This window comes from Pezoporus occidentalis, unplaced genomic scaffold (genome assembly GCF_034315485.1).
Source record: "Pezoporus occidentalis ecotype Australia unplaced genomic scaffold, CSIRO_AGI_Poc_V1 ctg157, whole genome shotgun sequence".
In the NCBI taxonomy this organism is placed as follows: domain Eukaryota; kingdom Metazoa; phylum Chordata; class Aves; order Psittaciformes; family Psittacidae; genus Pezoporus; species Pezoporus occidentalis.
This window is the reverse complement of record NW_026913393.1, coordinates 1,635,995-1,661,743: the sequence shown is the minus strand read 5'-3', so window position 1 is coordinate 1,661,743 and position 25,749 is coordinate 1,635,995. Positions and strand designations below refer to the sequence as shown.

The following is a 25,749-nucleotide window of genomic DNA, read 5'->3' as shown; positions in this document are numbered from 1 at the left end:
GGCTGAGCAAGGATATGCTCTTGTAGGCTTCCTCCCAGGAGAAGGAACCTGAACATCCTAGGGTGCTTTGAAGGTATACCAGCCCTAGCCTAGATAAAAAAAGTGAGTCTGATATACTTTAGAAGAAAGCCAGCACACAAGTCTCAAAACATAAAGTATGTATTTAAGAACAGAGGCTACAGCAGGGTCCTTCAGCAGAATATTTGTACACTTGGTCTTTCAGAAATGAAAATGGACAGCTGATTCGTTGACGTGCACTTTGCACAGTCCGTTGTAATGCATTAGGGGAGATGTTTAAGCTCACTGTCATCTTCTCCACACAAGAAAATACAGTAAAAGCTCTAGGCACTATTTGGCTTAGACATGCACTGAAATCATGCAGATTCAACTTGAGGTACGCCATACATCAGCAAATCCCGTTGCTCCAAAGCTAGTCACCTGGCACCGGGTTTAAACAGCTGAACTGTGTGCTGATCCCCTTCTCCTCAATCCCTGCGTCATAAAGCACTGGGGAACTGTTAAGCAATGCTGCACGTGGGGATATGACAGAGACCAGCAGCCCTGCAGCACATGAGTTTCTGAATCAAAGCCATGATCATGGGTAGGGAAAGAAAAAGAAACAAGACCTTTGAGGAGATATCATCAGAAAATGAGTTTCAGGGCTCCAGCCCAGCATTAGTAGCTTAAGTCTTTTTCAGTGATACATAGTCACAACAAGTCCAGGGGACTTCTTTACCAGAAGTCAGTCAATTGAGGGTCTGCAGAAACTACTAGGCACATGCTATATCATGAACCTAAAAATTTGCAAGCGCCTCATTGGAGAGGTGGTTGAAGAGCTGACCAACTTCTTCAGATCCTCAGCAGCACTGCAGGATGTAGGTTTCTGGAAGCACGGCCTCTCACTGAGTAGCTGTGCTGTGGACTGCTGCACCAGGCAAAATGCAAATCAGCTTCCAGTATCAGCACTTAAAATCTAAAGCACATCTACAGCTAAGCCAGACACACGGTCTATTGTTAGTGCTCCTTTAAGTGAGCTCCCTGAGAGATATGGCCAAAATTAAACCTGAACTACAGCCTTAATCGCCATTAATGAAGGACTTGAGAAACGGGGAAAGGCTTAACCTGAGATCTGAGTGGGATACCTCTGCCCTAAACATTAGCCAGCATTCCCAAAGCACTGTGCAGCACTCCCCTCAGCACATATGACTTCTTGGTTATCTCCAGCCTCTTCCAGGTGGCTGCACTTTAGAAGAATTTCAAATCAAAAACTTCTTCTGACACAGATCGTCCCTGCATCTGGGTCCATCGCTTAGATTCCTTTTCTTCCCCTGAGTGTGAAGATGGGATATCTGGCCTTTCCTTCTCCATTGACCCTCCTCTGTGTAGCTATATCTCATATTAAATCCTGTCGTCTTCAAGTATGAGTACTTACTGTGGCTATTAGTGATGAATCAAACTGTAGCCATCAACTGTGGCATAATCAGGCTCACCTGAAACAGAGAGCACAAAAAAAAAATGAGGTCTGCTTATGAGAAGTGCTCGTTACAAGACTACACAGGACAGAAACACTGGCCACCTGTGTCAAAGGGATGGAAGGCAATGGTGGATGAGGCTGAAAGAGATGTCTTGATTTGCTGAACAACCAAGGCATTTTACCAAGTTCCAGTACTAAAGTGGCACTGGGAATTATATAGTTCATGGTGTTGAATCAGCAAAGGGCCCAAACTGTAGAGACTGGTGGGATCCTAAGCTTGGACATTCTTCAGCTTCAGAAATGCCTACATACAGGTCTTTGATCATAACCTCTGGTGAAACCTTGCCTCCAAAGTCAGAGTATAGCTTCCCAGGATCTTTCAGGGGGGGACCGGACTTAGAGCAGGAGCTTCACCTAAACCATTCCCTTTAGAGAGCTGAAGCTCATAATCTTATGGGGAAAAGCAAAAGCAGAGTTCTGTGGAGCCAGAAACCCCATAAAGTAAGTAACTCACCTGACGAGCTGGCCGGGGTAGGCAGAGGTGCCCTCCTGCACAGAAGAAAACACAGAGCTGAGGATCTGCGTGGCTCTGGGACTCCCAGTGGCCTGGCTCTGGGCTCCCCAACTGCCCTCCCAGAGCTGGTTGGAGGGCAAGAGGTTTGGCCAGCCTGGACTTCATGGAGACCTGATACCAAGGCACGTCATGGTGGGCTCACCACCAACAGCCGGCTTGGCAGACATGGGAATTAAAGCTGATACGGTGGGGGAGAGGAAGAAGTGACCAAAAAGCACTTAGTTGGGGACACATTCACAAGTGAGCCTCAGGGCATGCCTTTTTACATGCCTTTGTCCAGAGTGAGACATCATGAAGCCATAATCAGACATGACTCTTCTCCAGATGTGACAGCCAAATTGACACACTCATCTTCATCATGACTCTTTGGCCCTGACTCCTCACCTTCCCTTTAGGCAGAAGTATCCTTCACCGTGTCCTTCCTCGACTTACATATGCTTTTAACTGATCCAGTCTTCTCAGATAAACAGAACACATGGAGAACCATACAGGGAAGACCAGCAGGTTTCATTCTGTCACCAAAACCTGAACTCTTCTACAAGAGAGCTCAGATGGTTTCCAGAGAGAACAAGACATGAATTCAGTATTCTGCAGGCTGCCTTGCTTTTCAGCTGTCTGAACAGTGCAGTCCTTCACCTCCGTGAAAAGGACTTCTGGAATAGCTTGAGTACAAGAAAAAAATGGGCAGACCCTCACCAAATTCCTTGCAGAATAAAATTCCCAATCATGAGAAGAGAGAAATGACCCCCAAATGGGGAGCAAAATCCTTTGATTGGGCTGGAGGGGATTCTTAAGCAACTTATATGTTAGGCAGCACATTGGCATAACTCCTGCTGTGTGAACTGATAGCATGGGAAATATTTTCCTCTAATACTCCCCAGTTCAAGCCTTCAAGCAACTGGAAGTGTAGTTGCAATTGTCATAGATGAAGCCATAGTTGTGAAAGAAAGCAACTGCCTCTATAGACTGAAAGCAACAAAATGTGCTCTTTTTTTTTCTTTTTTCTTTTTTTTTTCCTCTGGGAGAGTTATCATTTGTAATACCAGTTGCAATTTGTCCTGGTTCAGCAGTAGCAGTCATTTTTCTCCTTCTTAGTATCTGGTGCGGTGCTGTGTTTTTTACTTTCAGCCTGGGAACAACGCTGATAACGCCGATGTTTTTAGTTGTTGCTAAGTAATGTCTACTCTGACGAAGGACTTTCTGAGTGTCATGCTCTGCCAGGGAGGAGGGGAAGCCGGGAGGAAGCAGAGACAGGACATCTGACTCAAACTAACCAAAGGGGTATTCTATACCACAGCACGTCATGCCCAGTATGTAAACTGGGGGGGAGTTACCTGAAAGGCCCAGATCACTGCTCAGGTCGGGCTTGGTGTCTGTCAGGGAGGAAGAAGTGGGGGGAGTGAGCGAGCAGCTGTGTGGTTCTGAGTTACCGGCTGGGCTTAAACCATGACAGTTCTTTTTGGCACCCAACGTGGGGCACAAAGGGTTGAGATAACGACAGATCTGACCAGAGTGTGTCTAATCATATTTGTGATAAGCATTCATTGTTTCAGATTAATAGTCACTCGTTACAACACTGATTTATTGGCTCTCAAAGTTGTTGCTCTTAATATCAGAGTTTCAGCATGTCGTACCTTAGTAAGAGCTGGTATTTGCCAGTTTAGTGTTTACCAGCCGGGGGGCTTGGGCTGCGGTTCTTGTTTCTCTGTACTTTATGGTAATGACTTGTAATACAGTAGACTCATTGATCATGAAACTGATCTGGCTTGCATTCCCAGCGTGGTCATCACCTCTATACTTTGGGAGGTATATAATGGAAGTGTTTAGCAATTACGCATCTTTTTTTTCCTTCTTGGGCAGTCAACGTATGAAGGAAACAATCCCTTACACCTCCCACTTCCTCACCAGGCTGCTTACAGCAGCATTTGAGAGTTCTAAAGGTTTTCAATGGCTTTTGAATACCCATGAAACATGCCTGCTGATTATGATGGTCATCAACATGTTGGTACACATATACAGTGTGTTTTACCCATGGCCATCCCTTCCTGAGAACGCCCTATTTTAACTGATCTTGAAAGTTAAGCAGTGTCGGGTTCAGGTCTTGTCTAGAGTTAGATGACAATATAGGAGGACCACCAACAAGCAGGACAGTCATGAGTGGCAGGGTGTGTGGGTCAGTATGGGCAAGTATCTAGTCCAGTGGGCCCATCCAGTGCTTTGGAAGCATTGGAGATGGAAGGCAGCTGTATGGAGTCCCCCGTGACAAGTTGCAGAAACTGCTCAAGGAGAGAGTGAATCGAGTCAGTTTGCTGAGGTGAAAGCCATCCAGCTGGACTTGGACATTGCTGAATGAGAAAATGACCAGTACTTTATACTGACTCATGGATGGTGGAAAATGCCCTGTGGGGGTGATTGCAGCAATGGAAGCAGAGCAACTGGCAATGCAGAGGTATACCTATTTGGGGTGCTGCACTGTGGCAAGATATCACTGCCCAGTTGCAGAACCTGGTGGTGAAGGTACGCCATATAGGTGCTCATAGATTTTCCCTGAAGCTGAACAGTCATGAGTGGCATGGTGTGTGGGATAGTATGGGCAAGTATCTAGGCCAGTGGGCCCCTCCAGTACTTTGGAATTTCACTACCAAACAACTGCAAAATCCAGAAGAATTAGTAAAACACTTAAATGAGGTGTGTGGTCATTCTGGCCATACCAGAGATGGACAAATCATGGCAACATGCTGGGGCTTGGCCTATGCTTACAGGGCCTTGTTCAACACTATCCAGAACCTTCAAAAGGAAAAGAATGTCGGTGGATCCAAGGACAAAGAAACAGTCAGCACAGCTACTCCAGCTCCAAGCACAGCAGCTTCACCACCCCCAGCAACAAGTACAGTCGCTGCTCAAACTTCGGCTGCAACAGACAGCGCGGTTACCCCAGCTCCAAGCACAGCAGCTACATCACCCCCAGCAACAAGTACAGTTGCTACTCAAACCACAGTGGTAATCACTGCAACCAGACCAGAGGACCAGTTCATACCAATATCGGTTGCCCCTGTACGCAGCATACAGATGGGCCTGTGATCAAGGGGTGGACTTAACAATGGACACTATTGCCCAGGTTATTCATGAGTGTGAAACATGTGCTGCAATTAAACAAGCCAAGCGGTTAAAGCCTCTTTGGTATGGAGGACGATGGTTGAAGTATAAATATGGGGAGGCCTGGCAGATTGACTATATCACACTGCCACCAACCCGCCAAGGCAAGCGCCATGTGCTTACCATGGTGGAAGCAACCACCGGGTGGCTGGAAGCATACACTGTGCCCCATGCCACTGCCCGGAACACTATCCTGGGCCTTGAGAAACAGATTTTGTGGCGACACAGCACCCCAGAGAGAATTGAGTCAGACAGTGGGACTCATTTCTGGAATAACCTTATAGATATTTGGGCCAAAGAGCATGACATTGAGTGGGTATATCACATCCCCTACCACGCACCAGCCTCTTGGAAAATCGAACGGTACAATGGGTTGTTAAAAACTACGCTGAGAGCAGTGGGTGGTGGGATTTTCAAACATTGGGATACACACTTACTAGAAGCCACCTGGCTGGTCCACACTAGGGGATCTGCCAACAGGGCTGGACCAGCCCAATCAGAACTTTTACATGCTGTAGAGGGAGATAAAGTTCCTGTGGTGCACACAAAGAATTTGCTGGGGAAGACAGTCTGGGTTATTCCTGCTTCCAGTAAAGGCAAACCCACTTGTGGGATTGCTTTTGCTCAGGCACTTGGATATATTTGATGGATAATGGGGAAAGATGGGGAAGTCTGATGTGTACCTCAAGGGGATTTGATTTTAGGGGAAAACAGCCAATGAACTCAACTGTGTGCTGTTGCCTGCTATGTAGCACGTTTATAGCCCACCAACTAGATGTCTTCAGATCACCAGCAGCTGGCCCTGACTTCCCTCCAACCATCATCCCAACAAAGAATGAACTTTGATGGAACCAGACAAGTTCCGCAGTGTCATCTCAGGCAACAGTCCAACACTGCACACCATCTCTCCTGCTCTGAAAGACTGTTACAAGAGATGGAGCCCAATATCATGTAATGGATGAATTCAGCAGCTTTATAGGGATTGGTCCGTGGACTAAGGAATGATATCTCTCTCTTCGTGTGTGTGTGTGTGTGTGTATATCTATATATATGAGACAAAAGCTCTGGTATATTGAAAAAATGTGGGATCTGGGCATGACATGAATGGTGTGGAATGAGGGGTGGATACTGTCCTGGGTTCAGCAGTAGCAGTCATTTTTTTTCTTCTTAGTAGCTGGTGCAGTGCTGTGTTTTTGACTTTCAGCCTGGGAACAATGTTGGTAACACTGATGTTTTCGCTGTTGCTAAGTAATGATTACCCCGACCAAGGACTTTCTGAGTCTCATGCTCTGCCAGGAAGGAGGGGAAGCCGGGAGGAAGCAGAGACAGGACATCTGACTCAAACTAACCAAAGGGGTATTCTATACCACAGCACGTCATGCCCAGTATATAAACTAGGGGGAGTTACCCGGAAGGGGTAGATTGCTGCTCGGGTAAGGCTGGATGTCCATAGGCGGGTGGTGAGCGGTTGTTTTCTCTTGCCTTATTTCCCTTATCATTATTATTATTGATGGTAGCAGTAGTGGTTTTATATTAGTAATTAGCCCTTAGTAACTGGGCTGTTCTTATCTCAGCCCGTGGGAGTGCCATTCTTTCAACTCTCCTCCCCATCCCTCTGGAGTGGAGGGAGTAAGAAGTGGGGAGAGTGAGAAAGCAGCTGCGTGGTTCTGAGTTACCGGCTGGGCTTAAACCACAACACAGTTGTACATGTTGTGTCTCTTACCTTGATATAGGCATGGGAACTGGACTTCTCACAGGAGCTGGATTTCTCTGTGTATTGTAGTAGTTTTCATAAACAACAGGAGCTAAAAGAATTAACAATAGTAAAGTCCAGACCTTTTAAAGCCGTTAATTTTCTGTCATACCAGCATTCAACTGCTAAGTCCCCTCTCTGTGAAAATGTCTGATCAATGAATTTAATGTTACAAGAAGAGAAGATTATCTTCAGGAGCTGGTCAAGAGTGGCAAAGATCAGTGTTGCATGCCAGGGAATGAAAGGAAGGATGTTGCGAGATCAGTGTTTCTTGCATCCAAACTGATGCTTATCAGAGAAGCAGCTCCAAGAGAAGTACAAGGAAGACAGCACTAATCTGTGAGATTGCACTGAGCTCTTACCTGGTGCCAAACTTCCAGTTTTGCGTAAATTTACAAAAAAATCAATGTCCTTTTCAATGCTGCACAGTTCTAAACTCTTGCGGATTTCCTCATATTTCTATGAAAGGGAAATCAAAAGCATTTTTTGTAAATGAGGTCAAAAAACATGCAGGTTTTTTCAGGTGTTTTTTACACATGGCTGAAAGCCCGGCACTCACCCAGGACATGGGCACAAGCTCCAGTTGTAAGAGAATCATAGAATCCCAGACTGGTTGGGATTGGAAGGGACATTTGAAGCTTATCCAGTTCCAAGCCCCTGACATGGGCAGGGACACCTTCCACTAGAGCAAGTTGCTCCAAGCCCCATCCTCACCTGGCCTTGAACACTGCCAGGGATGGGGCAGCCACAGCTTCTCTGGGTAACCTATACCAGGGCCTCACAATCCTCAAAAAACATGGGAATCCCAGATGAAAGCTCATCTGTGAGAGCTCTGGCCAAAATCTGTGTGCACACTTATGCTGGTGTCTGGTGGCTGATTAAAGGGCACAACCCAACTCACTCAGACAGCACAGGGAAGGAAACTGGGTTGTGTTTTCTCAAAATAAAGATGAAGATTTTTCCTTTGACATACTTCATCATTCTGGACGCAGTCCTGGGAGAGCTGGTTGACATGAAGCCAGAGGGCATTGCGGAAATAGTTGAGCCGCTCACACTCCTGAGTCTCAAAGAACTGAAATGACACAGACAAAACAGCCCTAACATCTTTGAGAACAAATGTCTTCTATTCTGATCTCTTTTCATCCCACTACAAAGATCACTGGTAGATCTTTGATCAACCATCCACAGCAAGGAGTAGGTGATGTTGGTCTTCTGCAGGAAGCATGGTAACCATGAGTCATAGAATCATAGAACCAGCTAGGTTGGAAGAGACCTTGTCCAGAGAAAAAGTCGACCCTTTACACACCCAGATATTTCAAAGATGAGCGTTAAGTTCAGGAAGGTCTGCAGGGCCCGTGCGGAAGGGGTCACTCAGCACAACACTACCTCTGGGGAGACGAAGCCAGCTTCCTAAAGGCACTGCATGTTTCCTAGGTACCCCATGGTCCTGCAGTCCCAGCTGACTTCTCTCCCACAACTATGGAGCAATAAAAAAGCATTTGGGATATCTGAAAGCAAAGTGTCTTTTCTCTCTTTCCTTACAATCCCTTTTCTTACCATCCCTTTTCCAAGGAGCTTGAAACAGAAGTCTTTTGAAATGTACTGTCTGGTATAGCTCCATTTCATGAGCCTTTACTCATTTCCCTGACAGCCTCTCATCGCACGTGTACATATGCAGTTGTTATCATTTATAACCTTTGCAACACACTGAGGGGAAAACCTCCACGTGATCCATCTGTTGAAGTGAAACTACTGCTTTCTACACCCCACTATCATAAAGGGTTTTAGAGACTCCTGACATGGAAAGCACACCAGCACTGAGGCGCTGACATACCACACAACACAGACAGGAAATTCCATTTTAAAATGAAAACTTAAAATAGAGGCCTAATGAGAAGTAGGTTGGGAAGGGATCAGAACAGCTGGGAGTGGGAAGGCTGTTAGCAAGCTTGCAGCAGACATGGCATAAAACCTAAACTGCTGCAGTCCCTGTCCATAGAATCAAAGAATCAGAATAGTTAGGCCAGTCCAAACTGGCCTAGAACACTGTCAGGGATGGAGCATTCACAACTTCCTTGGGCAAGCCATTCCAGTGCCTCACCACCTTCACAGTAAAGAACTTGTTCCTTGTATCTAACCTAAACTTCCCCTGTTTAAGTTTGAAGCCATTACCCCTTGTCCTGTCGCTACAGTCCCTAATGAAGAGTCCCTTCTCAGCATCCTAGTAGGTCCCCTTCAGATAGTGGGAGGCTGCTATGAGGTCTCCATGCAGCATTCTCTTCTCCAGACTGAACAGCCACAACTTTCTCAGCCTGTCTTCATATGGGAGGTGCTCCAGTCCCCTGACCATCCTTGTGGCCTCCTCTGGACTTGTTCCAACAGTTCCATGTCCTTTTTATGTTGAGGACACCAGAACTGTACGCAATACTCCAAGTGAGGTCTCACAAGAGCAGAGGGGGGCAGGATCACCTCCTTTGACCCTCCGTTACAGATCACAGATGGCTGCAAGACACGGGTCAGTAGAAGAGCAGCATCACAGTCCTCTCGCCACTAGCCCTGGGATTCTCCAGCACTTGCTGGAAGTCCTGGCTAGACCACTTTGCTATGAGGCAGTCTGCTTTAGGCTGATACATCCACTCAGAGGGGTTCCCATGCTACCATGTGAGATACATGGTGAAGGGCTGCTGGCACACTGGGTTCACATGGAGATGGCTTCACCCAGCTTGTGTCCCCAGTATGCCAGCACCTTCTGCTACAAACTCATTTAAAGTCTTTCACAGTTTCAGAGTCTGCTAGGTGGTGATGTGCCTGTAAGGACATACTGGCCTTAAGTCACTGAGTACCAAGAGGTGACCAAAGCTGTCAGTATAAGGACCATACCAAATGCGCAAGCAGGTTAATGGGCAAAATGTCCCTAATTTGACTCTGTTAATTTTAAAAGATGGTAGAATTAAAACAAAAAAGATAGTGGAAATCTTGAAGTGGTGGGAATTTAAATGCAGAAGCCAAGCGTGAGGCCTACACAGTTAGCTGCAGCACATGCTGCTTCTTTGCCAGAAGCCAAGAATGAGACACGCGCATTGTCAGCTGCAACACATCCTGCTGCTTCACTGCCAGGGAAACACACAGAAGGTGCATCTATGCCATCCTGGACCTCTGCAGTGAGGAACGGACATCCAGAGGACCACACTGCCATGTGAATGTATTTAGAGGCTTTTACCTCGCAAGCTTTGATGTGCTCTTTCTGCCATTCTTCCCGGATCTTCTCCAGGGTGGTAACACTCTGCTGGTAACTCCTGTCTGTGAGGGAAATCATACTCTCATCTGGTTAACAATGACTAAAAACACCCTTTGCTAGAAGACGATACATGAAGCCTGAATTGGCAGGGACACCAGGGTGAAAGGAGCAGTAATGCATGAGCCCAGCTATGGATGTGTACTGCAAGGAAATGCAGAGCTGCAGAGCATTGTGGAGGGTCATGCCACAGGGAGATGGTGGGAACAGCGTTGGTAGGGCTGTGAAGGCTTCTCCACCTCTGGTATGTTGAGCATGAGTTTCTGAGGAGCCAGCCCTGCCCCAAGAGCTGGAGCTCACTCAAGAGCCATGCCATGGCTTCACACCCCCCTGCCACGGAAAACACTGCAAAGCCTGCTTTCCACACTCACCAGCGTCCTCCAGAGATGATTTTGTCTGAGCCAGTTTGAGAAACAGCTGTCAAAAATGGGAGAGAGAAAAAAACCTATAGGAGAGCCCCAGTTCATTGCCAATGGTACTGAAGTCCAACCGGAGAATCGTAGAATCATAGAATAATTAGGGTTGGAAAGCACCTTAAGATCAACTAGTTCCAACCCCCCTGCCATGGGCAGGGACACCTTACACTAAATCATATCACCCAAGGCCTCGTCCAACCTGGTCTTGAACACTGCCAGGGATGGAGCATTCACAACCTCCCTGGGCAACCTATTCCAGTGCCTCACCACCCTAACAGGAAAGAATTTCCTCCTTATATCCAATCTAAACTTCCCCTCCTTAACTTTTAACCCGTTAACCCTTGTCCTGTCACTACAGTCTCTAATGAAGAGTCCCTCTCCATCATCCCTATAGGCCCCCTTCAGATACTGGAAGGCTGCTATGAGGTCTCCACGCAGCTTTCTCTTCTCCAGGCTGAACAGCCCCAACTTCCTCAGCCTGTCTTCATACGGGAGGTGCTCATCACCAGCCCATCCATCTCACCCCCAAACCCAGAGCTGGGAGAAGAGTTATGGGGCAGGAGAGCTCCAAGAACATACACCCTTCCTACTTCTGTCCCATGGCCACCCACTTCTCCATACCTTCTCCTGCTGCTTCTGTGTAACCATGTTTGCGTTCCGGTGCACAGCCTGTTCCGCCTCATCCTTATCCCTGCAGCGCTGCTCATAGAGGCGCTTGGCCTAGGAAAGTCAACAAATAGGGCAGGAGCGTGTTAGCAAGCAGTGATTTGCTATTACAACTCATGCAGGTAGCTCTGGAGGAAAACACAGCCTACAAGTGGAGAGGTGACCGCAGTCTGCCTGCAGAGCAGGGAACAACACACAACATCCCCAGTGCCCTGCTGCATGAGCAAAACTGACCTCACAAGACAAGCTGCTCTTCATTTGGCATGAAAAGCTCATAGCAATCGAGTCCGTGACATCTAAATCGCTCTTATCCAACCGTGCAAGGCTGCTACCAGCCATGTCCCTGGTGTACTCTTCAGTTTTTCAGAGCACACTATGCAGACTTAAATGTGATGGTCTTCCTCTGCTGCAGCTCTTGATGTAGTGTCTGCATGAGTTGCAGCAGAGGAAGACCCTCATATTCAAGACTGCCCCAGCACTGTGCACGCGTGTTAGCAGTGTTAAACCATATAGCAAGAAAGAGCAGCATGTTTGCTTTACCTCCATGGTCTTCTTGTACTGCAGATTCCTGGTTTTGTGAATCGCCTCCATTATCAGTTCTATCTGTGAAGACAACAGAGCTAGACTCAACGCATCACTGACCATCAAAGCTCCAGGACAGACTATATGGGTTAGGAAAAGAAGAGGCACAGACCAAATTCAGATGGCCTTAAGGACCTATGTCCACCTAAAGCATCTTCACAAAACCCACCTTTTATACTTCTAGCTAAGCCTCCTCCTGTCTATGCAAAAGAACTCTACAAATGAAATCCACCAATATATAGTAGTGTATCGTCTCCATTGAATCTAGGGAAATTGGGAATCCCACTTCCTTCTGCTAGGTCCAAACTTCTAAGAGTTTTCCCTCAATTTCTAGACAAAGGAATCTCAAGCCAGAAGAGTTTAAAAGGCTTACCAATTTTAGCAAACCCTGTGGAGATCAGGCAACACTATATATATGATATATATATATATATATGTTTATATATATATGCTTTAAGAACATTCCTGGTTGAGGCTGGTGTCTCTGGAGCTGAGCCCCTGCTATAGCTGGCCCCAAAAGGCACTCAAAGGAGAAGATGTGGCAGTCAGAAATAGTCAGAGGTTGCTGGTTCAGCAGCAGGGTGGCAATATATAGGAAGGAGCTCAGGACTTCGCAGCAGCAGCAAGCATTGGGGGCACGCAGGGGGCTGGGGCGTGGTGGGAGATATGAGTCAGGATCCATCACCAAGGATGGTGATGGATCAACACCCTGACCTTCTTCTGATGCAGTTTTTGCTTTTCCCTGAATTCCTCCATTTTTTTTGCTTCTTCCCGAAGGGTTTGTGCCAGCTGGATGTGACCTTGTCCCACATTGTCTATCTCTGCAAAGAAAAGAAATTTGAGTATATATATATACCCCAAATATACCTCTTTTCCTCAAGTCAGCGGTTGTAGCCGACATCGTACTGACCCCATATCACACATCCCTGTGCAGAAACATATAAAAGGAGCAGGACATTTGAAGTGTCATCCAAGCAGCATTGCCTTGGGTCAGTCCTGGGTGAGTCCTGCTGGGGTCTGCTTTTCAGTGTAAGAAAACTTGTCTCAAGCAAGCACAGTCACATCTGCCCCTCACCTCTGTGAATTCAAGTAGGCTTCAACATACAGCACCCTGAAGCAGATTCCTGAAGGAAGCATTGCCCCACTTTAGCAGACAGTCAACTTGTGGCACAGAAACACGCTAAAAAAATCTCAGGCTCATCCTGTTGGAAATGAATTGGTCATACTGTAGAACAGCACCCCAGCAAGCTAATCAAAGGACATAAGCAAAGTGTATCTCATGATTCAAGCCCCAGAGCTTTTTCAAACCCCCAGCTATGAATAGCCAGCTGCTTCAACAACAGAGCCGTGCTGGGGAGGTTCACCGAGGGTTAGGGCAGCAGACAAACTTGGCTGGGGCAGAGAGTGGACTCAGCACAGGAGAGCAGAGCACCAGCCCTCAGCACAGGGTTGTTGCCTGTCGTGTGTACATGGAAATGGAGGGGCAATGTAAGGTGGCCAAAGTATCATCTTGTAGATGGTCCAATTAGAATTGTAGAATCATTTAGGCTGGAAAAGACCTGCCTTTAAGATCACTGAGTCCAGCCATTATTCTAGCACTGCCAAGTCCACCACTAAACCATGTCACTGAGCAATCTTCTAAATATTTCTAAATGCACGTCTTCTAAACATCTCCAGGGATAGTGAGTCCACCACTGCCCTGGACAGCCTGTACCAGTGGTTGACAAACCTTTCAGGGAAAATATTTTTCCTAATAACCATCTAAACCTCCCCTGGTGCAGCTTGAGGCCATTTCCTCTTGTCCTTTCACTTGGGAAGAGGGCAAGGCAAGACAGTCCAGGAAACTCCAGATGAGCTTCCCATGCGCAGCTTCTGATGTACAACATAAGGGTGACTTCTGAGTGCAGCCTGCCCCAGAAGGACACAAAGATCCCCAGCAAGATGCTCTGTGGGTCCCTCTCCCACACATGCTCTGGAGCCAAAGGGATGATGTGGGCCAGAAGGCCCCCCTACACCTAACTCCAGCATCAGACAGGTTTGAGAGTTTCTCTGCTATTTTTTTTCTAAACTAGCAGGCTTTGGCACTGCCAAGTGTCCTGGCAAACATGAAGAATTACTTACGTTGCTTGAAAACATCCAGGGATCTCTTCAGTGTGCTGAAAAACAAATTAAAGAGAATGGGAAAGCACAGTCAGGTTCAGGAATCAGCAGAGCACTTCTCTCAAACTGAATAGCATGTCCCCAACTTAACACAGGCCAAGACAGCTTGAAGCAGGTTTATTTATCCTCTTTACACGTCTGGCTTTTTCCCTCTCAGTAAATATAACACAGCTTAATTGGTTTGAGATCTACCTTAGATCTTTCTGAATATTGGATGCTATTGACAATTCTGAGTTTTATGACAAATATTTCAGGCAATGTCCTAGAAGTATCATTTGGGACATATGAACACCTTCTACATGGTGCACTGGCCAGTGGTTGGAACTGTAGGAATTTCTTTCCCTATTAAGATTGTGCAGTAAAGATTTTAGAAACATTTTATGTGACAGCTCAATATAAAACTGTAAATAAATGATCAGAGAGTATCAGACCAGGCATGTATGAAGTATAGAAACAAAGGGGGAAGTAAAAGGTGCCAGGAGTTGGTGGGGAAATGGAAATACAGTCATGAAGCCGACTGCAGTGGCTGCAGGATCTCTCTGGCATGGTAACACTGGGCTTTGCAGATTTGCATGGTTTGAGTCAAGCAAGTGCCTGTACTTCCCTCTGACCACAAAAACAGTCAGGAGCAAACCCAAGGTCTCATGATCCTTTTCCTTGTGCTGAACTACCACTCCACATCTTGCCTGCGCAGCCACAGTGCTTTGATTAGGCTACGGCTGGTGGGAACTTGGTGGAGCCCAACTCAATCATCAGCAAAGTACAACCCAACTGTGCACTGTTCATTCACAGACCAATTTCAGATCACCCTCTGATAGAAGTCCCAGTCACATTTCAATAGTCTTCTGTCTCTCACAGCCTCCTTCCTTCATTTCTCCAAGTAAGGACACCCATAAAAGCAAAACGTACATGGGACTGTGAACTTACTTCAGCTCTGTCTGTCCACAGGGCTTCTTCTTTGACAAGTTAATGAGCTCTTTGCCATATTTTTCTTCTATTATTGCCCTGTTGAGGAAAGATTGACATGAGAGGAAGTTCTTACTTCAGAAACTGATACTTGTTTGCAGGCTGAGCCAAGACTCACTCTAAACACCCTCCCCATCTGCTGCAAAACAACTGTGCACAGTTGGCTGAAGGAAGACTGTTGTTTGCTGCTACAACAGCCTTCTGGTGAAAACATTTTGCTTTGCTGTGTCTGTGGTCCCAATGCATTGCCCATCTCCCTGTGGTCAATAGATGCAAGGACCACCTCCATAGGAGGTGGAGGACGACACAGCCAGTGCAGCTGGTGGCTCCAGCTGCCTCCACAGTTTTTTAGCTCAGTTTCCCATGTGAACAAGGCTTGTGTGAACACAAGTTTTCTGTGTATCGGCCATCAGTGTCTGTCGCTCCATCCCCACAAAGTGATTTGAATCTGATTTGGTTGATTCAAACCAAATGTAGTTTAAATCACAAGGGATTAAGCACCTCAAAGAACACACAGCCACCATACATGCACTCCAAAGCTCAGCTGGGCCATTCCAGCTCTTTTTAGAGCAAGACAATAGGTACTCTCTTCTGTCTTGGGAAGAACACCAGAAGAAGTGACCACATCTTGTGCAGTAACAAAACACCTTCAAGAGATTGTATTGTCCTCCTCTCTTGGAAGAAAGAGCTGGTGGGAAAGAAAACCTTTGTGTTGAAGTCTAAGAACAGCCAGCTTTCTGCAGTTGCACTGAAATCTGTACAGACAACAAGGTCTTAGTTGGTCAAATGCAGATAACTCCATCTAGTCAAGCTACCCTAGCTGTCTGCTGTCAGTGGAGAGAAGCAAGCACAGCTAAAGACTTGCATTACAAGGTCTACTGGGTAAAATAGTTTCCTAAAACGCCTGTATCTCTAGCGCAGATGCAGATGCCTATGTTACTGATTTCTAGAGTTTGGCAGTGGGGTTCATCTGACTTAACTCTTAAAAAAACAAAAGCTTGTAGGAAAATGGAAAAAATAAATATTCTAAATTGATTTTTTTCCTCTATCTAACAATATTCCCATGAACTTCCTTTTGAGGCAAAGCATCAAATCCAACAACCATGTTCTCCATGAGTGGGACCATGTAACAGCTGGGCTCTTCAGAGAGGGATGCCACTAGCAAGTCCAAGGCCTGCCTCTAACTTCCTCCTAGCTAGACACCTCAATGGGAGCCTCCTTCAACAGCAGAGAGGAACAGGGCACAGTTTTTGCACTCTCTCTATTGCCGTGGTTGAGTGAGACACAATTCTTGGGGTTCAGTGAATGGTTCCCCAGTCAGCCTGAAAGCCCAAATATTCCTGGAATGTGGTATTACAGCCTAGATAATATATGTGCATTAGACACTTTTAACAGCAGGTTCCCCTCTTCATCCCCCTTACCTTTGTTCCAGGCTGATTTCTGCCAAGTCTTGTATTTAGAGGTTTCAGGATTGTTCTACAACACTATTCATTAGCCATTGCTAACCAAAGGAGCCATAAACTCAAAATACATGGCCAGACCATCTCTGTTGTGCCCTCTGCAGAACCTCTACTTAGGTCATATCCTCTGATATGACCTTAGGTCTACTACTTCTTTTTAACATAAACTATATGGGCTGTCCATGATGTACAAAGACAAATTCAGAAAAAATCCATGGCTCTCCTGTGTCAAAGATCTTCTGCAAGCTGAACAGCAAGGTGGACTTCATTGTAGAACATGTGGCCTGGGCAGGCTACTAGCAGCTGCAAACACATCCAGCATGTAAGACTGAATTATTAAACTGCTCCTGACTCCTCTTTTCTTTTTAATAGACAGTTCAAAATGTGATCATCTAGTCCACGTCTGAATGGACTTCATACCAGAGCAGCAAGCCATGCAGTGAAAGGACAGTGTAAGAACCTAAGTTCCTCATCACTCAAAAACCAGAGGTGTTTTATATTAAAACTTGTTAAAACATAAAACATAGTGGACATGACAAAGTGACAGAAACCCGACTGGGAATACATGAATAGAAGTAGTGCCACCACCCCACTTCTCAGGTTCAGCCCAACCTGTTGTTGGAGACAGTTCCATACCTTTCCTTCAGAAAGTCCTCAAACTCTTTGCAGTTCTTCCTGCCATCATTCAGATGCTGAATTATGCTGTCATAGCCAACTGTGCTTGTCAGATCCGTACTCTGAAAACACAATAACAGTAGTCACACCCTGGTCAGTGCAGTCCATGGGGACTGCCACCTCAAGCAGCATTTGCACAAGCAGTGGCTCAGCTGGGAGCAAGTGTGCAAGTGCCTCTTTATGAAATAAGATCTGTTTCTTTGAGGGGTGGGAAAGGCTCCAGAATGAGAACAATGGTGGCAGTATTGGACAAGGCACTTCCATGACTTCAAGAAAACAGAAGAGCTCAGTTCTCTACCACATCTCATTGCTTTCTCCTGGCCTAAGCACAGCTGACCTCATGAGGCACAGCATCTCCTCCTAGGATTTTAGCTATCAGCTTTAACTTAATAAAATCAAACAATAAAAACCCCACAAGTCTTTATATATATATATATATATATATACATACATGGGCTGGAGATGAATTTATCAGACTTTTCAGTTCAGGATTGCTGAGCTATGGACTTCTTGCACTCTTGCTGCCCTCACAGTAATGCATGGATGAACCCAATGGCCAGTCCTGCAACAGCTTTCTCTTTGGCCTTCCAAAAAGCAGCACTGACCCACCCATCAATTCAAAACACCACTGCAAAGATCATTTCCCTAAGTAACAAGTTCTCCCCCACCACTGCTGTAAGCCTTCCAATACGTCACAAATGGCTTCTTCACTCCCCACAAAACAACACAGTCATGGAGAGATCCTGCCTCCACCACCCACAGGACTTGGTTGGTCAAATGTAGATATCTCCATCTCCAAGATGGAAGAAGTTCCATCTTCCAACCCTCTCAGTCCCACAGTGCCACTCACACTTCACATAGACTTCTGAAGGATCAATGCTTTCTTTCTAATTTGATGGAAAGCATTCTTAAGCTTCTTAAAACCATATATTGTACTGATGCTTATTTTTTTTATATATATATGTATATGTATATATATATATATATATGTATATACACACACATGCAGCAATGATGTAGGTGGGCTAGGATGAAGGTTGCCTAACTCTATACCATACTTGCCTCATGCCCATGCCTGGAAGCACCTTAATACAAAAAATGGAGTTTTGCCCTATGAATTTTTAAGGATTTACCTGGAAACCTGGGCTGAGAGCAGGCTTCCTAAGTGCCATAATAATACAAACAGATGCTCTGGAAGAAGCCTGAAGCAGATGAGGAGCTGAGCAGAAGCTGCTACCTGTAGTGTTCTGCAAAGAGCAGCAGTCAATGTTGCGTAGAACAGCACACATTGGAACAAAAAAGACAGGGAAAGAAGCTGCAGAACAGAAGCAATGGTAGAAGCAGATACGAAACTCAGGGAAAGGAAGCAAAAGCCACAAACAGTTATTAAGAAACCTAAAGAGGAATAATGCAGGAGAGAGAGACTCAGGAAATGCTTTGAAGCTAGGGTGAGAGTATGCAGAGAACTGGTGTGAAAGTGTGGACAGCAGAAGGGGGGATTTATCAGGAGTTTATACCTGGTGCAAGATAAGAGCAGGAACAGGGCTGGTATTTGTGATAAATGAAGGATTTAATAATGCAGACTTCCCTAAGGAGTCAAGGACTTGAATGTCAGTGGCCAGAAAGCAAGAAGTGAAATGTAGATGTGGTGGAGGGGGACCTGCAGGAAATCCCCACGTATCCCAGGTCAGCTTTGCTCCATCCATGGCATGCACAGGAAGAGAGAACTGTGGAGCAGGACCTAAGCAAAAATCAAAACAGCTTCTGTTTCTTTGCAAAGCACAAAGCACATCCTTCCAAAATGGGCTTATTGCTGATAAACACACAACCCATCCGCAAGCTTGCATCATGTCTTTGCTAATGGGGCCTGTGAAAAAGGAAAAACACCTACGCTGAAATCAGTCTTCATGCCAGTTGCAAAACACAGGAACATCCTAACTTGTCTTCCTATCCCTGGTTTCCCAGGAAATAAAATGGATGTGGAGAACCACTGACTAGAACAGTCAGACCCACATCACTGAGTGTAAGGGCACCCAAAGGCTCAAAGGCAGGTGGTTGGAACTGGATGAGCTTTAAGGAACCTTCCAACCCAAACCAGTCTGTGATTCTGTGATTCTATTTCCTAAACACCCAAGGCTGGACCAGCCCTCCTAGTGGAACATGTTACATGAAACATGGGAGGTGACACAGCCAGTGGAAGTTTCCAAAAAAGCTTCTTCCAGGAAGTAAAGTTGCTCCTGGCCTAGAAGGAGCGGGGCAGGTTTATATGCCCTGAAACCAGCCGTCACAGCAAGCACCCTTGTGGGCAGATGTTGGCATGGAAAGAATGAAAGCATGACTGCTCATAGGACATCCCAAAGGCAAGGCAGGAAGGGAGCAATGAAAGAGGAAGGGCAACGCGGCAAGCACAGAGCCATAGGGACAGAGGACAAGATTTAAAGACATCATAAACTGAGCCAAAGACAGATATGGAGGATGGGGAGTTGCACCAAGCCTCCCCAACCAGAGGGATACAGAAGGACAAGCATCTCTCCTTCCACCCTTCACCCCTGCACATAGCTGTCTGGTGCTCCCTACTGGGCAGAGCTCCGAGCCCACATGCTCTTTAGAGGAAACTGCATGAAAACAGCAGATGGTTTCAAGGTGACAAAGCAGCAGCTGATGTTTCCTGAGCCTGCAGGGCTCAGCAGGGTGAGCCCCCCTTCCCAATCCACTGCCTATGATTGAAACATCCTCCCAATGGACTTGACAGGGAGAAGGAATTTGTGTGCCTGTTGTAATGCTTTGGCTTTTGGTGTACTTACAGTCAAAAGAGCTAAAATGCTCTAGTGGGGATCTGAAGACAAGTTTTGACCTTGTATGACTCACAGCTAAAGGGCGAGCTGCTGAGCTTTTCATTCATCTTCAGCATGGAAAACCTCCTCAAGACACATACCCAATGAAGCTAGTGACATGGGAGAATCAAAGAATCAGAGAATTGTTTAGATTGGAAAAGACCTTTAAGATCATTGAGTCCAACCCTTAACCCAGCACTGCCAAATCCACCACTAAACCATGTGACTAAATGCCACATCTACGCATCTTATAAACACCTCCAGAGATGGCGACTCCACCACTGTCCTGGACAGCCTGTTCCAGGACTTGTCAACACTTTCAGGGGAGGATTTCTCCTAATACCTGGTCTAAACCTCCCCTGGTGCAGCTTGCAGCCATTTCCTCTTGTCCTATCACTTGTTCCTTGGAAGAAGAGACCGAACCCCACCTCACTACAACCTCCTGTCAGGCAGTTGTAGAGCGCAATAAGGTCCCCCCTGAGCCTTCTCTTCTCCAGACTGAACCCCCCAGGTCCCTCAGCCTTTCCCCATCACACCTGTGCTCCAGGCCCTTCACCAGCTCCATTGCCCTTCTCTGGACCTGCTCCAGCACCTCAATGTCTCTCCTGTAAAATGTCTCTCTTGTAGTGAGGGGCCCAGAAATGAAGTGGGGGGGTCCAGAACTTTTCTTCTCAGCCTCACTTGCTTAGATAAACGCAGCAGAAGCTGAGTGACTAATTTAGTAGCCAGAAATAAATGGCTGTGCTATTCTTGCTCACAGTCAGCACAGCCTCAGAATCACTCAGGTTTCTGCAGATATGGCTGGGATGAAATAAAACTTTGTGCTGGTGCTTGCAGGGTGCAGAGTACAAGAGGCTGCAGTTCCTCCCCGTTCCATGACCAGGTTGGTACAACAGGACAGACAAAACTCACCTCAGGGAGGAACAGGACTCGCTGTAAAGTCACCCACCTCAGACAGAAAGCCGCAAAAAGCAGCTTTTTTATTAATAATTTTTCATTTGAAGTTTCCTTACCATAGGGGAACACACCCATCCTGCTCATCCCAGAGACACAGACAGCAATGGACCATTCCGCTTTGATGCAACTACTTCTTCCCACAGACCCCACTTTGTTCCTTTCAGACAGGGACCTGAGTGTTTCATAATGCTGCTGATAAACTCTGCCAGACCAGGCTCCATTTAGAGAAGGATAGGCAGGAGCAAGGGGAAGTGAAATGGTGCAGCCAGCATCACACTGTGGCTCAGCAGCAGGGTGATGAACCCAGGAGCCTGGGACTGGCTGAGGGAATGCAAGAAAAGGGAGTTTATCCACAGCCAGCTAAACAGGGCTGAAAAAATATCATGCCAATGAAGGAGAAATACAGCCAGTCACATCACTGACAAAATACCATCCATAGCCCATGGTAGAGAGGCCACTGGGAGGAACTGCTGGTTCCTTTGCACACACCAATGCTCCCTTGCTCTGCAGCAAGGGGCAAAGCATTTCTTTTCCCCCATGTTTCCTTTGTGCCACTGCACAAAAGAGATGCTATGGTTATTTCCTATGCATTTGGGGGTGTGTAAGTATTTTCAGGTACTTTGATATATGCTTTATTAGAAAACTAAAAATGCCAGTGCAGTTTTTACTGCAGATTACTTGCCTGAGCTATGGATTGTTGTAGCAGCATTGCTAAATACACTGCAGAGAGCAGAGCAGTGGTTTTGTCTCATTTAATGCAAAATGACCATAACTCCACTCTCCAAGTGGCAAGCTGTGAGCCAATACACCAGACTTTAAGTGGGCTTTTTTAGCATTATCATAATGTCTATTTTTCTTATTACAGGACCAAAGTGCTCTGATGAAACCCAAATTTCTGCTGCTGGGTTACCCGAAATACACTGCAAGAGCAGGCTTGTGGAGAACCAGGTACTTTCCAAGAAAATGATTAAAGAAGAACAGCATCTTGCAAAAACAAACACAAAAAAAGCCCACACTTGCTCAACTCATGGCAATTACTACATGCAGGGCAAGAGGAAACAAACACAGTCTTTGGTGTGTCCACAGCTCTTTTGCAGGCAGCACAGGCTGCATCATGCAAGCGGGGGCCTTCAGGGCAAATCATGTGTAGCTGCAGGCATCTCTGGACTTTGGCCCCTGGGTAAGCAGGAGCTGCAGGAGGATGCAAAAGAGAAAAACCTTTTATTTAAGGGAATTTATCATCTTGTGGAGAGACCTGAGAGCATGAGCAAACTGGCATGCAGGGAGCAAAGTCGCCCTGTGCTTTCCCAATGCAGCACATCATGAGCATCGCACCATGAACTTTGGCGGGGACTAGGTTGCTGTGCAGGAAAAGACAGACACATGCACACCGCTGAAAAGAACAGAACTAATGGGGTTTAAGGCTAAATCAGTCCTAAATAGGCTTGAAGCACAGCCCTGCCACCCTGAAAGAGCAAGGCAGGCTGCAGCTTATCCCCAAGAGAAATTCAGCTGTTGCCATTCACAACCAGATCTGTTTCAAAGCTGGTAGATACGACACCAAACCCTGCTCAGCTTTTGCAGGGTTTGGTTATTTTTCAGACTTTGTCCCATCAGTTGAGGCATCCCTGCCCTGGAGCCCTCCCCAGAATGTCCCCTTTCCCATTGGACTGTCCTGACCACTGCACAATCACTTCAGCAAAGAATTCTCCCTGAATTTTTTGGTTTAAGCAAAGTAACTTAAGAGCAAAAACTGCAGGAGGACGTTTGTGCTTTCACAGCACTAAACAGCAAACAGAAGGTGAATTTGGGGTTTTCTGTCCATCTCTTGCTCCCCCTACTCCCTCCCCAGCCCTTATAGCTGATGCACAGTCACTGGCCCATGGTGTGAAGACTGCTTGGGGTGGTAACTGCTGTTTCCATGGGCCAATCAACCGCAGCAGGGCCTCTCTCTCTCCACTGAGTCACATCCATCATGTTCCACTCCAGCCTCTGCCCAAGTACATTTCCATTGTCGGGGGTGGGGAGGGGGTGTTGTTGAAGCACACAAGCTTCAGAAAGGAAACTGCTAAAAGCCAAACAAAATCCATGTCAGTACCAATAGTTTTGGGCTCAGTAAGCACTGGGCATTATTCAGGATGTAGCCATGTTTGCAATACAGGGGGTCAGGCAGAAGCAAGCATACAGTGTAATGTCCCAGCTCCTCCTCATCCTGGGGGGCTTGGGGCTGCCCTGGTATTTTCTCCTTGCTCCAAGATCCTCCTTTAGAAAGCCCTGCTGCAGCTAGAGAGGAAGAAACTGGGCAGCGCTAGCCAAAGCCAGCCCTGCAGCGAGGACCTCTACTTCAATCCAGTGCTCCAACAAAGCATGACAATCCACGTCTTCATAGCATCATGGTTATTCTCCCCAGCCTGGGGGGTGCTGCCACCACCCTCAAATCCCTCCTCTCCCTCACATTTGCAAAGCAAAGTGAGCACTGTGGGAATAGCTGAGAAACATCTGCCAGATGCAAAGCTGGCTTCATTCTCCAAATCAGGTTCAATACTCATTTGGGCTTTCGTATCAGATGATGATGTGCTAGATAATGCACTAATGATGCTCCACAAGCTGGGTGCTCTGCATTTACCCCTCATCAGCACCCCCAAACCTGGCATCTGCTCCTCCCAGGACCCAGACACCTTCTCCCTGCCCTGGAAGATAGGAGCTTCTTCCCAGAAATCTGGGAAACCCTGTAGGCCACTCATAGATGGGGATTTTCAGCCTGCAAATAGAAGATTTTGTCATTTATTTCCTGGAAGGCTCACACATGAAGAGGAACTGAGCAGCCACAGTGCCAGGGCTTTGCAGCAGCTAAGTGGAGATTGTGCACTTCTCCATTTCCAAAAGCAATGTTCAGAATACCAAAAAAAAAAAAAAAAAAAACCAAAAAAACTTGGTTTTCCCTGAACTGTGGGTTTTCCTCGGCAATTTGGCAGCAGCACGCTGAGGAACTCTTTCCTATCCAGGATTAGTTTGCATCAAAGGAGACTTTTTTGCCCGTAGTGTCTCTAAGAAGTTCATCAAATTAATATTATCAAACCCCAAACCCAGCACCAACTTCCCCCAGCTCGGCAGCTCAATGGAGTGTATTTTAGCTGGACAGGGCAGGCTGCAAAGCCAGGGATCTTGGGACATGCGTGGATAGGGAATGCCTGCATGGGGATGCTCCGAGCCTTCAGCAACAGCACCACAGGAACATGAAGGTGGCTTTGAAGCAGCTCCGGTCAGAGCAGAGTGACCACCCCCCGGCTCTCCTGTGAGCCCCCTGGCCCCTCTCGGTCCTACCACACTGCCTCCCTACCTGATGAGACCCCACTCACCCAAAAGTGGTCCCTGAACGGTGCCTCCTGCATCCTGCTGCCTCTCTGACAGCGACACTGCTCCAACACCGCTCTGTAGCTCCCGGTGCCGCCCCGTCCCGCCCCGCCCAGCCAGTCCCACCCCGCGGCGAACTGTCAGAGAACCAGAGTGTTTCTGGTGGAGGGGACCATAAAGCTCATCCAGTTCTAGCCCCCTGTCACGGGCAAGGACGCCTTATACTAGAGCAGGCTGCTCCAAGCCCCTGTGTCCAACCTGGCCTTGAACACCGCCAGGGATGAAGCAGCCACAGCTTCTCTGGGCACTCTGTGACAGTGCAACCCCACCCTCACAGGGAGGAACTTCTGCCTCCGATCTCTTCTCAATCTCCGCTCTGGCAAGTTAAAGCCATTCCCCTTGGCCTGTCCCTACAGGCCCTTGTCCCAAGCCCCTCTCCAGCTTTCCTGCAGCCCCTTTAGGCACTGGAGCTGCTCTAAGGTCTCCCCTTCAGGAGCCTTCTCTTCTCCAGGCTGGACCAGCCCAGCTCTCTCAGCCTGGCTCCAGGGCAGAGCTGCTTCAGCTTTCTTTCTGCCCTGTTGCTGCTGTGACTTGGAGGGTGAGAACTTCCTTATTGAAGCACTGTGTGGTGAATACCTGTGATTGGTCAAAGGTGGGGACAATGGGACTGGTTGTGGAGGGTCTGTCACCAATTCCTGAAAGTGCTGTTGGCTGCCTCGGCCACGGAGCACTGATAGCTGAGAAGCAGCATGTGGTGGTGCTGGTGACTCTCTTGGAGTCTCAGCCCCACTCAGGCTTACCTGCCTGTCCTAAAGCCTGCTTGATCAGCAGATCAGATGGAGAAAACGACAAAATTCAGTCCAAAATTCACACTTTGGAGTTTGTTTGTTTGCAGGTTGTACCTCAGCTGAAAGGTGAAGTTGTTAAAACCTCTTCAAAGCATTGCCTGAAATCTTTCAGATCTGGAACAGATAGGACATGACCTCTGCTACCAGCACAGGAACTGCAGCCATCAATGTTGGAAGCAAAATCCACACAAGTCTGATTTTGTCAAAACCAATATGTTTGCCAAGCAGCAGTGCCCCCAGGTCACATCTGAGCTGATTTATTTCCTGTAAGTGGAAAATGCCTTTTTTTTTACCTTACTGGACTGCTGTAGTTTTCCCTTTTCCCTGTGTTAAAGCAGGGTAGCAGGTTAGGGCAGTGGGTACAACTCAGGCTGTCTGGTACACAGTGTCATACATTACCTACTTTCATCATTTTGAAGAACCACTCACAAGGCAGCTCCCGATGACTCATTCCAGGCAGTGACACAGGAAAAAATATGGATGGGCACAGAACATGTACAGGACAAGGGGGAATGGCTTTAAACTGACAGAGGGGAGACTGAGATCTTAGGCAGCTTTTCCCTGTGAGGGTGCTGAGGA

At 46.9% G+C, this 25,749-nt stretch overlaps 1 protein-coding gene and 1 long non-coding RNA gene across 2 annotated transcripts; one reads left to right on the top strand and one right to left on the bottom strand.

The window, feature by feature from the left end:
- The first annotated feature begins 1,864 nt into the window (after nt 1–1,864).
- On the top strand, nt 1,865–8,476 carry LOC134160110 (uncharacterized). The gene is made up of 2 exons (XR_009963445.1): nt 1,865–2,180; nt 7,959–8,476. It is a non-coding gene; the product is annotated as an uncharacterized LOC134160110 (long non-coding RNA).
- On the bottom strand, nt 6,850–24,425 carry PSTPIP2 (proline-serine-threonine phosphatase interacting protein 2). The gene is made up of 12 exons (XM_062611792.1): nt 24,328–24,425; nt 17,139–17,239; nt 15,004–15,081; nt 14,038–14,072; nt 12,631–12,737; nt 11,875–11,937; nt 11,290–11,388; nt 10,624–10,669; nt 10,178–10,257; nt 7,931–8,029; nt 7,320–7,416; nt 6,850–7,009 (listed from the first exon to the last, which is right to left on the bottom strand). The coding sequence occupies exons 1-12, from the start codon at nt 24,358–24,360 to the stop codon at nt 6,924–6,926; spliced, it is 924 nt and encodes a 307-aa protein (XP_062467776.1). The 5' UTR covers nt 24,361–24,425; the 3' UTR covers nt 6,850–6,923.
- Between the last annotated feature and the right edge of the window lie 1,324 nt (nt 24,426–25,749).